The sequence below is a fragment of the Colius striatus genome, chromosome 13, assembly GCF_028858725.1.
Source record: "Colius striatus isolate bColStr4 chromosome 13, bColStr4.1.hap1, whole genome shotgun sequence".
Taxonomy (NCBI): domain Eukaryota; kingdom Metazoa; phylum Chordata; class Aves; order Coliiformes; family Coliidae; genus Colius; species Colius striatus.
This window is the reverse complement of record NC_084771.1, coordinates 22,869,058-22,887,478: the sequence shown is the minus strand read 5'-3', so window position 1 is coordinate 22,887,478 and position 18,421 is coordinate 22,869,058. Positions and strand designations below refer to the sequence as shown.

Genomic DNA, 18,421 nt, shown 5'->3' with positions numbered 1-18,421 from the left:
GCAGATTTCTCTTCGTAGGCTTTGGTGTGACCTGAACACAGTTATTAGGATGCAGCACAGGTCAAACCTGGAAGTTCTTGATGAGTGGCCTAAAAAGCAAATGGAACAAGCAGCTTTTAAGCAGTCTGCAATTGTGGTCGATAGGCTTATTTCAAACTACAAGACCCATTCTTGCACAGGTTGTGAAAGCTTTCTGGGCCACACTTATTTAGCTGTCCTTAGATTGGTATGGACTGCTGTCCAAGTTTCCTCTTAAAAAGTGTGATGATGAAATCTTTTTATGCCTGTTGTGATTCTTAAAATCCAAAAGCCAAGTCATCCTTTCCTACACTAACATCTGTGGGAGTGTAAAAGTGAATCCACAACTTTTAATTTCAGTAGGTTCTGCAGGGAGTGAGGATGATAAGGCAAGTCCCACAATCACAAAAAATGAAAGAGACAATATGGGTGGCGCTACCAGTAGAAACCTTGACAGCAGCTAGAATAAGCCAATGCTTACCAAGGGTCAGGGTATATGCTTTCTAACCTACCTTTGTCAGCCAGATAAATCCCACAGTCCTAAGGCCCGTGGTCTGTGCTGGTTTTCGGCCACTGCTCATAGCTTCCGTATCTTTGTTGTGGGGAGAAAACTTGTTTAGGGGATTAAGGAATGCAGCCCTTCTTGGCAAAACTCTTAGGGGCATACTTGTGGCCTCACTGTTTAAATGAGACTTAAAACATATGCTTCAAGTTAAGGGATTTCTTCCAAGGTTTACTCATGGGGCAAAGGAGTAACTTAGGATAGAACAGAACATTTCATTTGGAAAGGACCTACAATGATCAAACACTCAGCTGCCTGACCAAATCAGGGAACTTCAGCCTAGGTATAACCGTTCTCTTACCCTGGAGGCTTGGATATCCTCATACTTGTGACTTCCATCCCAGAGGCTGGAGACAGCCTCTTCATCCTGTGGGCGGATCTGCACTAGTAGTAAGTCTATAGCTGTAGTAGCCTACAAGATTGTTGCCTCCTGCTGGTGGTGGTCACTGCAGCGCCAGAGGCTTCTGACCAGTAACAAGTCAGATGATTCCATTCACACTGAACACACAGTAGATACATGAAACAAGAGGTAAATGTTTCCAGGTAGAAATCTAAGAGATCACTGCTACTTAGCTCATTCTGATCAACCAGATAAAGAATTAGATTGCACCTTTCCACTTCTGAATTCCAGAGAATTAGTTCTGGAAGCTCAGTCAAAACTTCTTTCTTGATCCAGAGACTTCCAGTTTCCTTCAAAATTGCCCTTTAAATATCTGTAGCTGCACCTCAGTCACTTGGTGAGAAGCCAGACAGCAATTTTCCTTATGTAAAACTCAAGTTCATTTTTGTCATCCTAGAGCTCAGTGTGGTTTTTAAATTTTATTTGTTATTTGAGACAGTGCAGAGCTTTCGTATGATGCGCATCGATGGAGCTTCCGGTAGCAAGCTTTCAGAAATAATTAGAGTGATGAATCATAATCAGAAAGAAATGATTCTTACATCCATTAAGACAGTTATTTAAAAAATGTTTTGATGAATCATGCAAAAGTGCTCACAAACAGCATTATGCTTTCTCATAGATCTATTTTTTTGGTTTTCCCAAGTCTTATGGAAAGAGCTTGTGCTTTTAACACTTGAATCAAAACAAATATTTACAGCAGACATTGTACGCTACGTTGCAGTTTAGCCAGGCAAAGTAGGGATGATCCCCTGCTCTGCCCTTCAGAAGATGTGCTGAGGTTTTCAGAGCTGGTCTGTAAACTCCCAGTTCAAAAGTGTTCAGTCCTGGATCTTCAGTACGCTCCTTTTCTCCAAGTCATTCATTTCCTTCAGGATAAGGGCAACATTGTATCTCAGTTCTTGAAACTTTGCAACTGGCACCTGAAACAGAAATATTCACGTTAGAAAACAGGAGAAGTGTTAGGAGCTTTGTCCAGGGCATGCCTATGGATAGAGGACATTCCACAGTGTCAGCCCAATCTCTCTTAAAATGTCTTTTTCATTTTTCTTTTACACTTAATATAAAGGATTTGATGTTAATACAATTCAGTTAATTCAACTAAATCATCTGGGTGAAGGAGTGGGAAAATCCAGAAATAACAGCTACAGAGTACGTTTTCTATACTGCCTGATGTGAGAAAAGAAGTACTCCAGAAGTTAAACTGATGGCTGCTGTCATGAAGTAAGAGAGGTATGCATTGGAAGGAAAGATAAAGACACATGGAAGGTCATGGAACCTACAAAGTTCCCAAGCATCAAACTCCAGATATTCTGCTTGTTCAGACTTGAAGGAGAAAGGAATTGAGCCTCCAAGCAAGGGACTTGGCAGCAGCCTCAAGAGCAAAGAGGACTGGGCTCGTGACTATATACGGAAGGCAAAAGATTTTGATTAAATATACAAAATACTTTCAGTTGTGCAGGCTACTAATGGATTTTCCTTTACCATTTGAAGCCCGAGAGACAAATAGATGGAGATCTATTATCTGTCAAGGCAGAGAACCACATCTGAGCAGAGGCCCAGAGCGGGTGATGCAGGCTACAGCACCTCAGCGCAGCACGCACACGCACATCCTCACCCAGGTCCTGGGAGCAGCACAGCTCGTCCCAGGCTGCTCTGCAGAGCTGCTTCATTTACTGCATTGACTACACTGACACACGCAGTTCTTTCCACAGAGTCCCTTGTCATCCTTCTGCCTACTGTAGCAGATATCAATTATGTGAGAGGAATCCAGCATCTGATTTGCATTTTCCATATGCATCAGAAATGCATAAAAAGGAATCGTGTCCTTTTCACTTTTGACATATACACCAGAGGATCCAAAATACTGCAATTCCCATTGCTTTTGCAAAAGTCTTCATTGTCAGAAGATACACTGTGATTAAAAAATCCAAACCAAATCCAAGAGACCAAAAAAGTGTGACTTCTCCTTGTGGCATACACATTTTAATACTGTTCCTAACAGAATTACCTTCTGGACTTGCCTTCTTATATAAACCCTAGTGGTTTGAAGGACTTTTGGAATGTGTCCAAATGAAACTGAAGAGCTGAGGGACTACATTTGCTTGCATGTGGTACCTTACACCAAAACATTGGCTTATCCCAAAGAGCATTTTAGTCATCTGATACGCAAATTGTGTTTACAGACAGATCTTTAGCTTTCAGATCTAAACAGCAGCAAAGATTTGATTGTAGGAGAAGCACACTGTTTGCTAGCAGAAGTCTGCCCTACTGCATGTACTGGACAGGTTCACCAACACATCTCCACTACAGAATAGCAAAGGGTCTTCCACAGACTTACACCAAAAACCCCATATCTAAAACAGTAAAGAATCTAGACTAGTTGTTTTTCTCACAAGTGACACTTACTCTGTTGTAAAGAACTAACCTGAAGTCTGTGGCATCACTAATGTTCCATGGAAGACTTCAGAGTGTATGGGATGCTCTGAACTGGACTGTCCACAGAGGGCTGAACTTGATCTCCTGGGAAATGACACCCTCAACACTTTGCAACATAGCACAGAATTTGTGCCTTCCTCCATAGCTCCTTTCTCACGAAGCATTGTAACAGTAAAACCATTCCACCTCTTTCAACTCATGGTGCTTTGATGCCTCCTCCAGACTACTACTAACACATGAACTGAAGCCAAAATCTTTACAGAGTTCAAATGTAACAATGCCTGCTGTGCACTGAATTCCTGTACATACCACTGTGCTATTCATAGAACAAACAGCATTCCTTTTCAAAGGTTAAAAATATGGAAGAGTTTATGCCATCTTCTGGCAAGCCTTTATGTAGAGTCATAAATAACACCACTGACTAATTCTGAGGTAAAAAGCAAAGAGGTTTTTTTACTTTCTTTCTAGAGGTTTTTTTTCTTTCTAAAGAAAAAGAACAAAGCTACCTCTGCCAGAGAAGAGAAAGCTACCATTCTCTACCAAACGCAGGAGGTATTTTATACATGTTATAAACTACCCCAGTAATTTTTCTGCCCTCAGGAGTCACCATCAGGTCTGAACGTTACTGTTGATAACCCACAGTTTTTAATCAAACCAGATATTATGCAACAGTGCTTTTCAGTAACTAGTACTCTTCTAACAAATGAAGTTTCAGCAAAATGTATGGAGGAACCAAGGTATGAAATGATTTCGGTTGGCATTTCATTATATGTTGTATGCAGCTGCACCAAACACAAAGGATGCCAAAGCAAACCAACCAATAATAACACATTGGTTAAAAAAGCTTTAATATTTTAAATAGTAATTCAGCTTTCTAAAAAGAACTTGAAGTGGATCCTTTTGTATTTATTATAGCAATCAGACTTACTTCAAAGCGATGAGCGGTCCCATCTGAAAGCTTCATCATCATTAGAATGGATGGTTGAAGTGCACGGGCCAGTGAACTGAAATTATTTACATTATTAGTATTACAGAAATGGACAGCAGCAGTGTGATGAGCACAGCACTGTGCATGAGCAATTTAAGATATTCATGTAGGCTTTAAACACATGAGTAATTTCAGTCATTGAGTCCTGTACCCGGCTGTCTGGAAACTCATGAACACAGGAGTCCTGACCAACTTACCTCAGCATTGAGACTACAAATTTTTGTAATAGTTTAGTAACTGCAAGTTTAGGAGCATTTTCATTTTGCATCATCAGCTTAGTGCCATTATAATGGGGATAAGAGCTGACCAAGTACCGCTAGCAATAATGCACAGTTCTCTTGTGCAGTTCACCATGTTACAGTAATCCTTTCCCTCCCTTCGTACTTTCAACTGCCATCTCATTTAGGGAATCAAGCCCTTGCAGTCTTCATCCTAAATTGGTGGGTTGTTATTTTATTTGATGACCCAAAGAGGGGAAATGAGTCATTCCTGTGCAGCTTCCATCAGCCACTGCTGCCAGAGCCCACTCAGGTGCTGACAAGCATTACAGCCAGAAGCCACCCCTTTTCACACAGGCTGCTGCTGGGTGATAAACAAGAAATCCCAGGGGGGAGATTGACTGGAAAGGAAAATAAGGGAAGAAAAACAGAAAAGGACACTATAGCTGCTGTGGTGTTTGGAAAACAACTCAAGATTTGCCTGCAGGCTGCAATCATTGTGCTTGAGGATGTCCACCTCACATTTTGCTCTATCACAGGTAATGGGTTTTTTTCTGCATACTCATACCTGTACTTACATACTGATACTGTACTTACAGCACCACTCATCTGAGAGTCACCTGAACTAGTAGCTTGTGGACATTACAATTTTCACTTAAGGGCCTTTTCTGTTGATTTCAGGAAGACTGTCCCTGATTACCCACAGGTGCCTCAACTACGGCAGCACAGAGCCTGCACTCTCCCTCAGATGCAGGTATTCATGAATGCAACACGATGTCACCCATGTAAACAATTTATGCTACTGACAAACTGCATCATCTTCCAATTTGTTTCACACTAGTCCACCTAAATGCACACAAAAGAGGTCTCTGTTTCCTTCCAGTTTTAGTCAAAGATCCACCCCCCAGCTGCTATGGCAGATGGCAAGAACATATTCACTTCGAGCACAGATAGGATGAATACAAAGGCCTTTACTCCTGTTTTGTGACAGAAGCTAGGACGCAGAGCAATGACTAAGTGCCTAACTATGGCCATGTACAGGTGCTGTTCTGAAGCCTCTCTTTGTAGAATCTACAGCAGGCTGTAGAGGCGATGGAAAGTAACTTTATTTAACATGTACAACATAAAAATGATAGTCCACTTGAGAAGCTGAATAGATTATTTCCCTCCCCTGTTGCAGTAAAACTGAGAGCTTGGCTGGCTGTGTGAGGCTCAATCTGTCTAATCTATTCCATCTCAGGACTTGTGGAGTTGTATCAACTCCATTAAGTTTTAAAATATTGAAAGTGTGACTCAAACTGAGTGAAATATTTCTAGCACAGAGGTTTTAGAGGTCAAAACAAATAAGGAGCCAAAACCTTATCATCAGTAGCAGATGAAGGCAGCAGCCTGTTGGCAGGTCCTTGTTAACAGTAGTAACCTGCATCTAAACGGATTTGTACATTGTTCAGAAAATCCCCTCCATATCTTACCATTTAGTGCTATGTGCCAATCCCTAACAGCAAGATACTTTTCCACACCATTACCATTTTTAAGCAGCACAAGAAGTCAGTTTGACTTTCTAGTCAAAATACTAGACAAAATTCTAGCCAAAATACTTTCTAGAGTCATGCAGGATTCTCTTTTATACCTTGTGGATATAGCTACGTCCACTCTCCACTTGAAGTCCTGGACACTTGGCAGTCTACTTCTTTGTATCAGAGCTGTGCCTTCGGAAGCAGGATGCCTACAGAGTAAATCAGAAATGGGAGACTGAAATGCAAAGTCTTTAAAGAAACAACAAACTGAAGAGAAAATAAGATTTGTCAGAACAAACCTGTCCAGAACTTGATTCTCTCTACATCTATCCTCATTTAGAGAGGTCCGAATGACTGAAGGTTTTGTGTATTTAAGGCAGCTGTGCTCACATTACCCGCTTTTCCTATGTAACTATGGTCCATGTTAAAAAAAGAGACCAAGTGACTGTGTAATTCCAGTAAACTGATGTCACTATGAAGTTTAGCAGGAGTCACTGTGGTAGCTGGCATATTTGCTATTGCAATTATATGCAACCGGCAAGCAAAGAAATGGATCTGCAAATGTCTTTACCTTCATGCAGATCCAACAGGAAAAAGCAAGCAGGAACGAGACAGATGAGCAAAAAAAGTTGGAATAAGATCACCATGTTCCTTTGGCAGAAAGCATGTAGTATGGGTGAGCAGCAGTGTTTTAAAAGGTAATATTAGAGTGGACTTTGAAGCATACTTAAAAAAATGAGAATCACACAGTGGTTCTTGCTAATCCAACATAACTGACAAACTCTTAAATTCACTGCCTGCCCCAGCACAACCTTCGAGATTTTTGTCTAGTCTAATGTATAAGAAGCCAAGGACTTTATTGCTCCTATTGCAGGAAGAATCAGGCTGATCGAGCCTCCGTTTATTTCTATGACAAAATACGGTTGACTGTGATTAAACTTCAGATGGTTGACAAGCTTTAAAATTTTAACAGCACCTTAAGCTCTGGGTAAGTAAACATGCTGAATCTGATACAAAGACATAACAACCATCCATTTTTAGATATACATGCAGAAATATCTTCAGAATGAGGTCATTCGGCTGGTCCATTCTAGTCTGGACTTGGTGTTGATTACCTTTTTCATTTGCTAAGCATCCCGTGTCTCTGGGAGTTATTTACAGTACATTTCAAAGTGACTGCAGTGCTCCCACTAAGGGCAGGATAAGAAACATTACATCCTTGATCCATGGTGCTAGACATAATCTAATTACAGACTTTACATCAGAAAGGAATCTTTTCTGAACAAATAAGGACTGTAGGAATGATAGCCTAACATCCCTACTCAGATTCTTGAGTGCCTTTAGAAACTGCCCAAAAAGATTAATGATTTGATAAGGTACACAGGACTGACAGGCTATCTTTCAATAGTCTTGCATTTAGCAAAGGCAATATTAGGGTTTATCCTTTTTTGGGGGGGGAGTGTGGTTGGATGGTGTCAGAAGTGACACACATTCCTAACAGCAGCAAAGGTATCAGCAGAAAAAAACCCATCAGCTGCTTCTTACTGTCAGCTACTAGGTGGGAAGTAGGTCGCCACAGCTGGGTGCAACCATGAAGAGCTGGAGTCTAGAAGGGTCATTAGCAGGATTAAGCAATAAGAACAGGCCATTCCCTCAGTGGTGAGCTGCTGCCACAGTATTGCTTGATTTGGGGAATGCCTGAACACAGCCACCCTGCTGCTGTTTCCCTAAGACACACTAACTCCTAGAAATGGGAGATGGCCCATTCAGTGCAGCACCAGCATTCCGAGGAAAGAAAGAGTAAATAGGAAGCTGTTCAAGTTAGTGGTGGTAGGAAAGGTCAGCAATGCCCAAATAGTGGTGAAGCTTCTGACTATTGTTAAGCTATGGCATTTCTGTGGCCAAACCACAAAGCTTCAGTTCTGGTCAGCACTCCACTTCAGGCTCATTCCCTTGGAAAGAGTCATTGGTCTTATAGCTTAGTTTAAGCTTCTGTCAGCACCTTGCCAGCTTGGACAAGATTGCAGTTGGAACTGCAAGAATCCTGTAGGGATGACAGAATGAGCATAGTGGCCAACATCCATTCAGAAATTATACAGGCCATTAATCAAGCCATTGATTTCTAAGAGGGATCGCAAAATGGAACAGAAAACACTCAGTGGGTTTTATATCCAAAACTTGTAGGCTACAATTACATTTTGTAAACACCATGTGCCAACAGCTGCAATCCACTGTCAGCCCACAGTGCAGAAAGCAGAAGTTAGAACAAGGGAAGCAGCATGGATCAGCCAGAGACCTTCCAAATTGTATATGGAAAGGATAATACCTGGTGACAAGAACATCGTCTGCCAAAGGATGCGACAGAAGAGATAATAGAATTTGGAGCAGCAGCTGACCTAACAATATCAAAACTGACGGCAAATTCTGGATAGTTCCCTATGCACATAACAAGACATGCCAAGCAGGCCACTGAATGGAGAGAAAGAGTAAGTTGGTATGTGTGAAATGCTGACAAAGGGCACAGAGAACAGAATGCACCCTCCTGGGAGGAACTAAAGCCACACTACTTATAAAAATATAAATGAAATTAAAAAAGCACCACATTGAGAGAGGGGGAAGTTGGGATTATCCCTTCCCTTAAAACCCAAAGTTTTAATTTCATGCAGTCATTTGATAGTGTCAATGTGGCGAGTTTTCCTTTCAGTCTACACAGCTTGATGGAACGGTGGAGACAGAGAAATACAAGTGTCAGATTTCCAGTGCTTCAGAGCCGTTGTTTAGTGAACAAAATTGCAAAAATAGAATAAGATGCCAGGAAAAGTATTAAAAATGGATTTTTCTGGGTTATGTAGCTCATACTGAATTTCTGATCAGATGCTAATATGTCTCTTACCATCACAATCACAGATATTTACAACTCAATAAGCGTATGTATGATTCAGTGTTACATTTACGATTATGAAAGCAGATCTGTCTAGAAATCAAATGTGAGGTGCTCTTCTTCAGTCTCAAAACACAGAGCAAGATTACACAAGATAATCACAGCTTTCAAAATGAGAAAAAGCTAAATTTTCCAGCATCGTGATTTCACAGTGGAAAACAGACAATCATGCATGCTTCAAATGACACCTAAATTTATCTTCTTTCTCCACTGCAAACAATATTTCCACTTTGCAACCATGAATTTTGCATTCTTAACACCTATAATTCAAACAGAAGAGCAAAGAAAAGATGAGAAAGCTGAATTTATTTTTACTCTAGGAGCTTCTAGCTTTAAGACAAGATCTTAACCGAGGAAATGAAAAATATTTTAAACTCTGGTAGCAGAACGAGAGCCCTGCGAGGGTAACTGAAATACCACAGCTGGGATTATCAGGATTCCATGCAGAGTATGGCTCCACAAGGCAGTACTGAGTTAGTGATGCTATGTGCTGGGTGACCTCAAGTTTCAAGGAGAAAAGGTTTGCATAAACAAAAAGTTCAAGCAATTTCTAGATTTAGATTAAGCAAAACATGGTTGAGCGGAGAACTATACAGACAAAAGGAATCCCTAGAATGGACAAAAGAGATAGGCTCTTCTAAAAGTCCTTGATCTAGTGCTTCCTCTGGGCCTACTGAGGTACACTGCTTAGAAAATAAATTACAGCTAGCAGAGCACTTGGTATCTCATATCTGCCATCAAGTCACCCAGTGTGAATTCCCAATTTATCTCTAAATTAGCACTTGATTAAATGCTGAGAAACCTGCTATGAACCAAGGCACACGTAGCTTTGCCTCTCAACAAGGCAAGTCTTCTAATTCTGCTCTAATTTGCAATGACAATGATGATAAAAATGCTTAATTCTGCAATGCATTTTTCATCTGTAGGTATTGATGCACCTTACAGAGTCCATAGGATGTTGTAAAAACTGATGGGTGAGGATGACAGTAAAATTGGGGATTGCCAGGACAGCTCTTTACTGCATATACAGCCATGCATGATGGACATCATGTTACGATGAATCACAATAATGGGACAAATCTTGTTCTCCTTAGTTCAGAGAATGGTGCTGTTCCTTCAGTAGGCCTGGGATTTTTGTGAGCAGAACTCTCTGCAACCCTGCCTGTTGCACAATGGATGGCACACAAAGATACCTACCTGTTGCCAAAGACTACACTGGAAAAGTCCGCAATGAAATCTTCTGGTATCCTTAAAGAGAAGAGCAAGACAAAATAGTCAAGTTTTTGGTTGCCAGAAATACATGGCCTTATCTAGAAAAAAAATAATCTTTTGCAGAACACAAAAAAGATGTCAACATTGTCCATCTCCGAATGCCTAAAATTTCCATAAGCTCTTACACTTCAGAACTGATTCAGCCTGGGCTCCCAAAAGGACAGCCTGTGTTTTTATACTGAGAACCATGAAAACTGTGTTACATCTTCCTCTCCTACCTGGTATAGCAACTGTGAGTTTTAAAGGGACACAGTATTTGCTTAACCTTCCTCAGTCAAGTCAAGAAAAGTTTTACTGATGGCTCTGACAGGGGCAGAAGGCAGGCCAGCAATGTGCACTTTCAAAAATCCGAAACCTGTATTTCGGTTCACTTTCGCCTGAAATATGACTCGATGATTCTATGACTCTGTGTAGTGTAATGGAAAGAAAACAAAATGGATTGCACCCTCAAAAGTAAAACCAGAGCCCCTTGGAGCTATGATTACTTATGAGAGGAGCATATCTATTGTGGAAAAGACAAGTACAAATTTGATGGGGACCAGGAGAACTGGTCAAATAGAGTAACACATATTCCAACCACCCTGTGCCTCTCCACTACTTTACCATTCCTCCAACATTGTTGTTGACTTACAAACGGGCTGCTTTTGCTTTTCAGTTCAGTGTATCAGGCTGTAAATTGCAAAGGCTGCAGAGCAAAACCTATCCATTCAGCTGCCTTTGCCACAGGGACAGTAACCTCTTACAGACAGGCAGGGAGAAGTAACTACTTGCTGCCGCCAAGGTTAAATCCAGCACTCAACATGAATCTGTGCCCAGAGACATTACTCACCAGTGGCTTCAGATCCACAGCACTATATCAAAGAAAAATCAAAGCCAACAAGGAAGTTACCTGTCCTAAAGGGCTTACAGTATCTAACGATGGGAGGAAAACCAGCTCATCAGCTCACGCAGTAGGAAGATGAAACAGCAGTTATTAGAGCTTGAATTCTTAATGGAAGAAGTAGGATTAAACCACATTTTAAAATGGTGATTGGATAAAAATGAATTCACAGTCACAAAGGAGGTATCTGAGGCAAACTGGGAAGTGAGGAGGAGGAGGGACTAGATGGTGCTTTTTTGGTTGCATCTGTCTGTCTTTCTTTCAGAAGAGACAACTCTATTTCTGCAAACGTTACTTACACTTAACCCCTCCTGGTGATGACTGAATATCTTCTATATGTAGTGGAATAGCTGAAGACAGGGCGTTGCAATATGACTATTAGAACACTTACGACAATACTTGCTTGACCATAGGAGTGAGTGTTACTAAACCAGAAGCATTAATGCTACCTTGGAGCTTGCGTTATTTTTGCTGTGCGGTTAACGATTTTGCTGAAAATTCTGTTCCTGGCTCAAGCAGCTTACATGAAGCCAGTCACACACACAACATGGCAGAGCTCAGGCCTGAGCTAGAGGACCATCAGTTTTCAAAAGAACATTCTGAGGAAGGGACTCAAAAAGCAAGGACGAGTGTGCCGGGATATCTCAGTCCCATGTTGCTGGTCTGAGACAGACAGTTATTTAACAACCAGAGAGAGGAGGGAAAAAGAAATAGTCCATAGAGTTTACAAGGAATGAATTCTCACTGGCTCAGTCAGTGAGGCCAAGAAATAGAAGATGCAGAACAGTAACCCTGTGAAACCAGTAGCACTGATCTAATTAATCAGAAGTGGGCATGTCTCCCAGCCTCTCTCTACCAAACTAGAAGCCAAGACCAGATGCATCACCAGGAAATTGAGAATTACAAGGCTTTATATGGCTGCAATTAGTCTGATCTTCAGCTTCACTGAAGAAAGCAGAATGCAGAAGAGGTGAAAAAAGGTAACCTGGCTCTGAACACAAACCTTTTAAAAGAAGACATGACCACCCCAAAAAAAGGAAATAAAACGTTTTTCTGCCTTAAAATGCAAAATACCTGCCCAAACACCAAGTGCCAGTAATGACAAGGCATGGCTGTTTATCCAGTTACATGTGTTCTTCATGCACATGGTCACAGGATTACCCACAGCAATCACTGCAGAAGGGTATGTGTCTCAATGTAATTAGTAGGTGCCTTACAACTGAGCAGGTGCTGCATCTCCAAACCCAAGGGCATTAGAAAACATAGGAAATAACAGTTCCCACAGGAATCAAAGATGCTAAAGGTACTAGCAAATTTACTATGTATCATAGCTTGAGAGCAGAACCTACTTATCCTTCTAAAGTTTAGCCATAGGCAGAAGAGAGTTACTCACAGCAAATAAGACTTCCAGAGATGGAACTTAGGGAGAGTCCCAGTAATGTGAGAATCACGGGAGCAGTGTAGCAATGAGCAGCACATAAAACAAATATCTTCGTAGTTCCATGAATAAACGATAAAGTGATTCAAAATCCCACCAAAACACTACCAAAGTATAAGGCATTACAGTGTGGTCAAACAACAAGGACAGGGGCCTGGGAGACTGTGTTTCTCTGGATACAGACAGTGCACACAGACAGTCCAGCCAACGACTTCAGGCACTTCTGTACACCAACTTTCTCCACTGCTTGACAGAAAAATATTCAGCTACTCCCAGAGAACGTGGCATGGAGTTTTTGGTGCTCTTCGTTATTCCCTAATCACACTGAACACATTCCGTGAGCACCTCAAAAAACACCAACTCCCACTGGGTCAAAAGCAATTCATCTGTTTCTGACTGACCTACTTGAACCTGGGTGTGAGCTCCATGAGGTCGCTGAGGAAGCAGCTTGCATTTTAGCTCACAAGACAGAAGACAAGCCAAACTCCAGCACTGAGCTGCACACAAAATTGTATCATCTAGCAAGGCACCTTTCATCATGGCCCCAATTATACCTTTCACCAACTACAAGTCTAATCCTGCAGCTTTAATTTGCCTGAAGTTGCTCATAAAGTAAATGATGTCTATGATGCTGCAGAACAGAGTCTGAGGAGAAAGCCAACATGCAGGTTAGAGGGCAAATAAGGATGAAAAAAGACAGAATTAGAAACAGAACTGTTTCTCCTAGGTAGCAATCATGATGCTAAGAATTATGGGAAATCAGCATTTTAAAATAATTAAGCCTTGGTGTAGAGACTTCTCCACAGAATCAACTGAATTTACTCTCATTGCTACTGAATATGGAAATAAGGGAGAACCTATAAAGATTATTAGCATCTGATGTCTAGCTTTTAGGATTTGAACTTCTGTTCAGAGACACTCTGAACAGACTGATGGACATTTTGACAAAATCTGTAACAAATGTGATGCCTTCTTGGCTAATGGGCAGGAGAGATGGTCACCAAAGAAGGTGGCAGGATTTCCTGAGCATTATGTCATTGGCCTTTCAAAGAAGAGAAAAAAAGTAGGGCAATTCCTTAGTTTCCAAAATGTTGCAAGTGTCTTCCCAAACACGTTAAAAAACATTGCAGGGCAAGGTGGGGGTGGCACAGAGGAGGTCACTCACCCTTGCATAACCTACATTATGGACTAAATTAGACGAGTCTCCCCAGCATGTGAAGTTTCCTGCTCATGCTCCGTGCTACATTGAGCCTTATACAACACCTGGGTTTTTCCTTCATGTCACATTTGGCAACAGATGTATTATGTTTTACTTACAGGTGATTTTTATACCAACTTTGTGGTGTGAAATAGACAATCTGGGGAAGCACTTACATAAAAGTTACGAAAAACCAGACAGATTAAAAAATCAGGCATACCTGAGCTCCTTCAGGTCTTCCTTAAAAGCCTAGAAAGACAAGGACAGTGAAATTTTACTTGATGTAGCCTTGAAAGATCATTTCTTACCTAATGAATTAATAGTGGTTACTTGCTTGGTATCTCTCCCCAAAAGTTTTAGCCTCAAGCAGCAGTAGTTTTGAAATGACAGGTTACACACTGAGATGAATTTCCAGAAGTGCTCAATCAAGTTGTGAGAAACTCATTTTAAAGACTTAAATCTCTTGGAAGCCTTTATTTTTCAAAGCATCACACTCTTACATAGTTATCTGTAATATATTCTTCTTTTAGAGTAATTATGTGCCCTTATTCTCACATATGTTTTGCAGCAACTTGTTTAAACTATGAGATCAGAAATGAAATGACAAAAGATAAGCTCTGAATACTAAAAGCATGCTTGCACTGTGTTTCCTGCAATAGATGAGCTTTCCCAGCATGCTTGGGTAAATATGAGAACAGTATGTTATAAAAGAGATGTGCTGGTGTTTCACTCACATAGAATCATAGAATGGTAGGGGTTGGAAGGGACCTTTAGAGATCACCTAGTCCAACTCCCCTGCAGAAGCAGGTTCACCTAGGTCAGGTCATAAAAACAAAATGAGAAAAGAAAAAATGTAAAGGAACATGTAAAATGAAAGAAAATAGCCATGAGGAAAGGCCAGGGGTCAGGAACACAGCAGATGTATACATAAGTCACACAGAACATCCATAGCACCAGCAGAAATAGCACTTTCTCCCGATTTCAACTTTATGTTCTGGCTACAAGACCTTCCTTCCTCTCTGGCAGAAGTATGAAGAAAGACAGGGAAACAAATAGGAGAAATTGTGTGGACAAAATGAGTGGTATATGTGAACACACAGCTGGGGTAAGAGAGGCGTGATGCCAAGGAAATAACACTTCTCAACGGTTTCTTCTGGGAGTTTAAGAGCAAATACAGACAGGCACAGTAAACAAGATGCTGAAGACAGGAAAGATACAGGAATTTCTTCCCCAAAGCTTAAAAACTCTTTCAGAAAGCTCACTGTAAACCTATCCAACAAGTAAAATAGTAAGTTCTATATTTTTAACAGTTTCTTTCAAACACTTCAACTTGGAGTAACATTTCTATGTGCAGCTCCCCACCCTGGCAAAGAGGGTTTAGGTGGGAACTCGTATCTGATGCAGCTCTTAACTTATCAGGACTCCCAAGTACTCCCAGAACTTACTTCTTGTTTGAAAGTTGATACGGGCAGTCTCAGCGCTTCTCGGAGAAGGGTATACATGCCAGAGATGAGGAAAGCAAGTTGCTCTTCTGAGAGATTAGTGCTTTCTGCAATCAGCTTGACAGATTCCTTGCAGTCTTTTCCTTCTAATGCATTAACAGTTACTGTGGATAAGAAAACAAAGCAAGATTCCTTTAAAAAGAGGAAGACCTGGAGACCATGACCATTAACATTAACATGAATGTCTACGATTTTACTTGGCTTAATGTACTGACAATTCTCCTGAACGCGAAACTACCAGTTTAGGTCTCCAAATCCATGTGCTCATCGCCACCACAGGTCAGGCTCACAACACTTTACCAAGAGAATTGGTAAAAATGGATTAAGCTTATACACTGTATAACTGGAGACTCTCTCACTGTTGAAATTTGTTCCAGGGGGATAATACAAAAAATATACAAAAATTTTAGGCACACAGATACAAATCCAACTTGAACTTCCGTTAACAAACTTGTTCTTGTCAGCAGTCTGCTTGCAGCTTTATTACACTTCTGATACAAAGAATGAGAGAATCGAGAGAGTCGACAATTCAATGCAGTTCTCCACCATTTTACATAACTAATTTATCTTGCAACGTCGTCAGAGACTAAAGGTTGTGTGAGAAAGGGTGAAAAACTAAACCCTCAAGCCTGGTAGTTAGCACAACTGCTGCAAACTTTAAAGGAAATTACTGTCAACCCATCTGGCAATATTATACACTGGTGTGGGTTTATCTCACTCTTCACTGCTCAGTTAGTCCTTTTTCCATAGATGCACAGGCTTAGATCAGTTTCTGTTGTCCACTCAGCCTCTGTCCCACACCCTGATGGATTGGATGTCTGCCTACAGGAAGCCCCAGGGTGGATTACAAAAAGGTTACTGACACAATCCCATTGCAGGATCAGGGCAGCAGATCAGTCATTTATAATGAGCCATATTAATGCTGTGAATAAAAATGAAAAGTGTGAAATATCCACCAAGTGTTACTGAAAACCAACACTAAGAGATGACCTTAGTAGTAATGTATTTTTTAAAAAGATGTTTTAATCAAACTGCCACCCTTCCCTTTGGCCCTAAGCGACTTCCACTGGATGCTATCTTCTAATTCTGGATGAACGGTCTCTGCTTTTCACATTTTTGCAAATGTAGTGGCAAGGCTTAGGTCATTCACATGGCTGGCTGACCTTGGCACTATCTGCACGGCAGCTTCTGCAGAAAGTAGCTGGGATGTGCAAGGTGCTGGTACCAAGCTCTCCATGCTGTCTGAAAAAGGCTCTGCTCTATGCCAACAAAGATGACTTTGACAAGAGTCTACTGGAAAGGCCAAACACAGATCAAAAGTGAGGCCTGTTTGAGACCAGATCGTGTGCAGAGCTGGAAACTGCTTGCTGTCTGCTTACCTTCTTAAATACAACTTTGACCTGTCTCATCAAACAACAACAGGTTGCTTATAGTTTTTAACTCAACAGCTTTAATCACAATATTGGTCTTTTTTCTGTTGACCAACTCTAATAACTGGTTAAAAATCCATGTCTTCTTTTATAACCTACTTGCATTACACTAGAACATGAGATATTTTACTTAATATAGCTCAGTGAACTCATAAATATCACCTGTGGCAACGTTTCCAACAGACAACCTGAAGGAGAAGAAAACAGAATAACTCCAAAGCATCCCAAGAAAATCTCACTGTTGGGTCATTTGCTCCCAGCAGAAGATGCCTGTGGGCTGAAACTTACATTGGCAGTTTAGAACAGCCTGCAAGAGCCTGGATTAACCTGAGAGAATGGTAAATGCGGTTTTTACCCTGTGGACAGAGCAGGCATATGAAGCAGCATCTCATTTGTGATATTATTTAGCAATGGCATCACGGCAAAAGCCTCAAAAAACTAAACTGATGCAAGGGCCTGAGCCATTTACATATGCTCTGCTGAAACCCATCATGTCTTCAAAGACTACTAAACCTTCAAAGGAAAAACCGCTGTCCTGCAAGCTGTTAATCAGAGACCAGCTGGAGTTAGAAGACAAACCCGCATACTCTGGGGCTGTCTCCATCCGCTGCGGGGCACGGGAGCGTTAGGGCGAGTCAGTGCTGCCGGTGACCCGCCCGACCACAGATGGGTTTGAAGGGCTGGTTGCTCCCCCTACAGAAGGAAGCATTTATTGCACACTTAAATGTCGGCGATAATTTACACCGAAATTAAATCCAGATGAGGTTTAAGGGGACGGTCGCGCTTCCCAGCACTGCCTGCCACTATTCTGTTATTATTTTGCATACAATAATTTACTCGACCAAGTAACTGATTCCGGTAGTCAAAGGTGCCTTGAGAAAATCTCACCTGTCTTAAGGGAGCAACCTCACTGACAAGAATGAAACAGGCAGAGCGTTTGTAATCTTCAGTAGACACCTGCGCTTTGGGACTCCTCTGCTTTGTCCCGCACCTTACGAACGTACCCTCGGGGGCCACATGCCCTATACGGTCTGACAGTAGCGCGACCGCTGGCTCTGGGACCAGATGCCAAAGTCCGTACTTTATTCTCCTGGATGGATTTTGTAGAACTTTCGAGTAGAACGAAGAAACCCCACTGTTGTATTTACCTGCGGCTTTGGCTTCTGGCGGGCAGAAGCGATGGGAAGCGTCCCCGGAGAGCTGCAGCCCAGCTCAAGCGCTGCAGCCAGCGGACCCTCCGTCGTTCCCAGAGGAGCCACGGGCGCCTGCCTGGGAACTCCCCTCGTCCCTCGGCGGCGGGGCACTCTCTCCCGCGCCTGCACCGGGGAGCGGCGGGGCAGGGCGAGCCGCGGCCGCAGACAGGCCACTCTCGGGCCCTTACCTTTGAGCAGCCGCCGGAAGGTCTCCTTGCTCACGTCCTGCACCGCCCGGGCCATGGCCTCCACCTCGGCCGGCACCCGCGGCCCCAGGAAGCCGCGGCCGCCGCCGCTGTCGCCGTGCCCGAAGGCCGCCGCGGCCTTTCCCGCCGCCACCGCCGCCATGGCAGCGCGGCCCCGCGCTGTGCCGGCCTCCGCCGCGGCACGGGGCGCTGTGGCGCCCGCGCGAGGGGCCGGGCCGGAAG

The 18,421-nt window shown here is 42.3% G+C and overlaps 1 protein-coding gene across 1 annotated transcript; it reads right to left on the bottom strand.

Moving 5' to 3' along the window:
- Nucleotides 1–1,384: 1,384 nt before the first annotated feature.
- COMMD5 (COMM domain containing 5) lies at nt 1,385–18,361 on the bottom strand. The gene is made up of 7 exons (XM_062006288.1): nt 18,182–18,361; nt 15,314–15,474; nt 14,089–14,117; nt 10,278–10,328; nt 6,253–6,348; nt 4,345–4,420; nt 1,385–1,900 (listed from the first exon to the last, which is right to left on the bottom strand). Exons 1-7 carry the CDS (start codon nt 18,339–18,341, stop codon nt 1,799–1,801), a joined length of 675 nt encoding a protein of 224 aa, XP_061862272.1. The 5' UTR covers nt 18,342–18,361; the 3' UTR covers nt 1,385–1,798.
- Nucleotides 18,362–18,421: the final 60 nt, after the last annotated feature.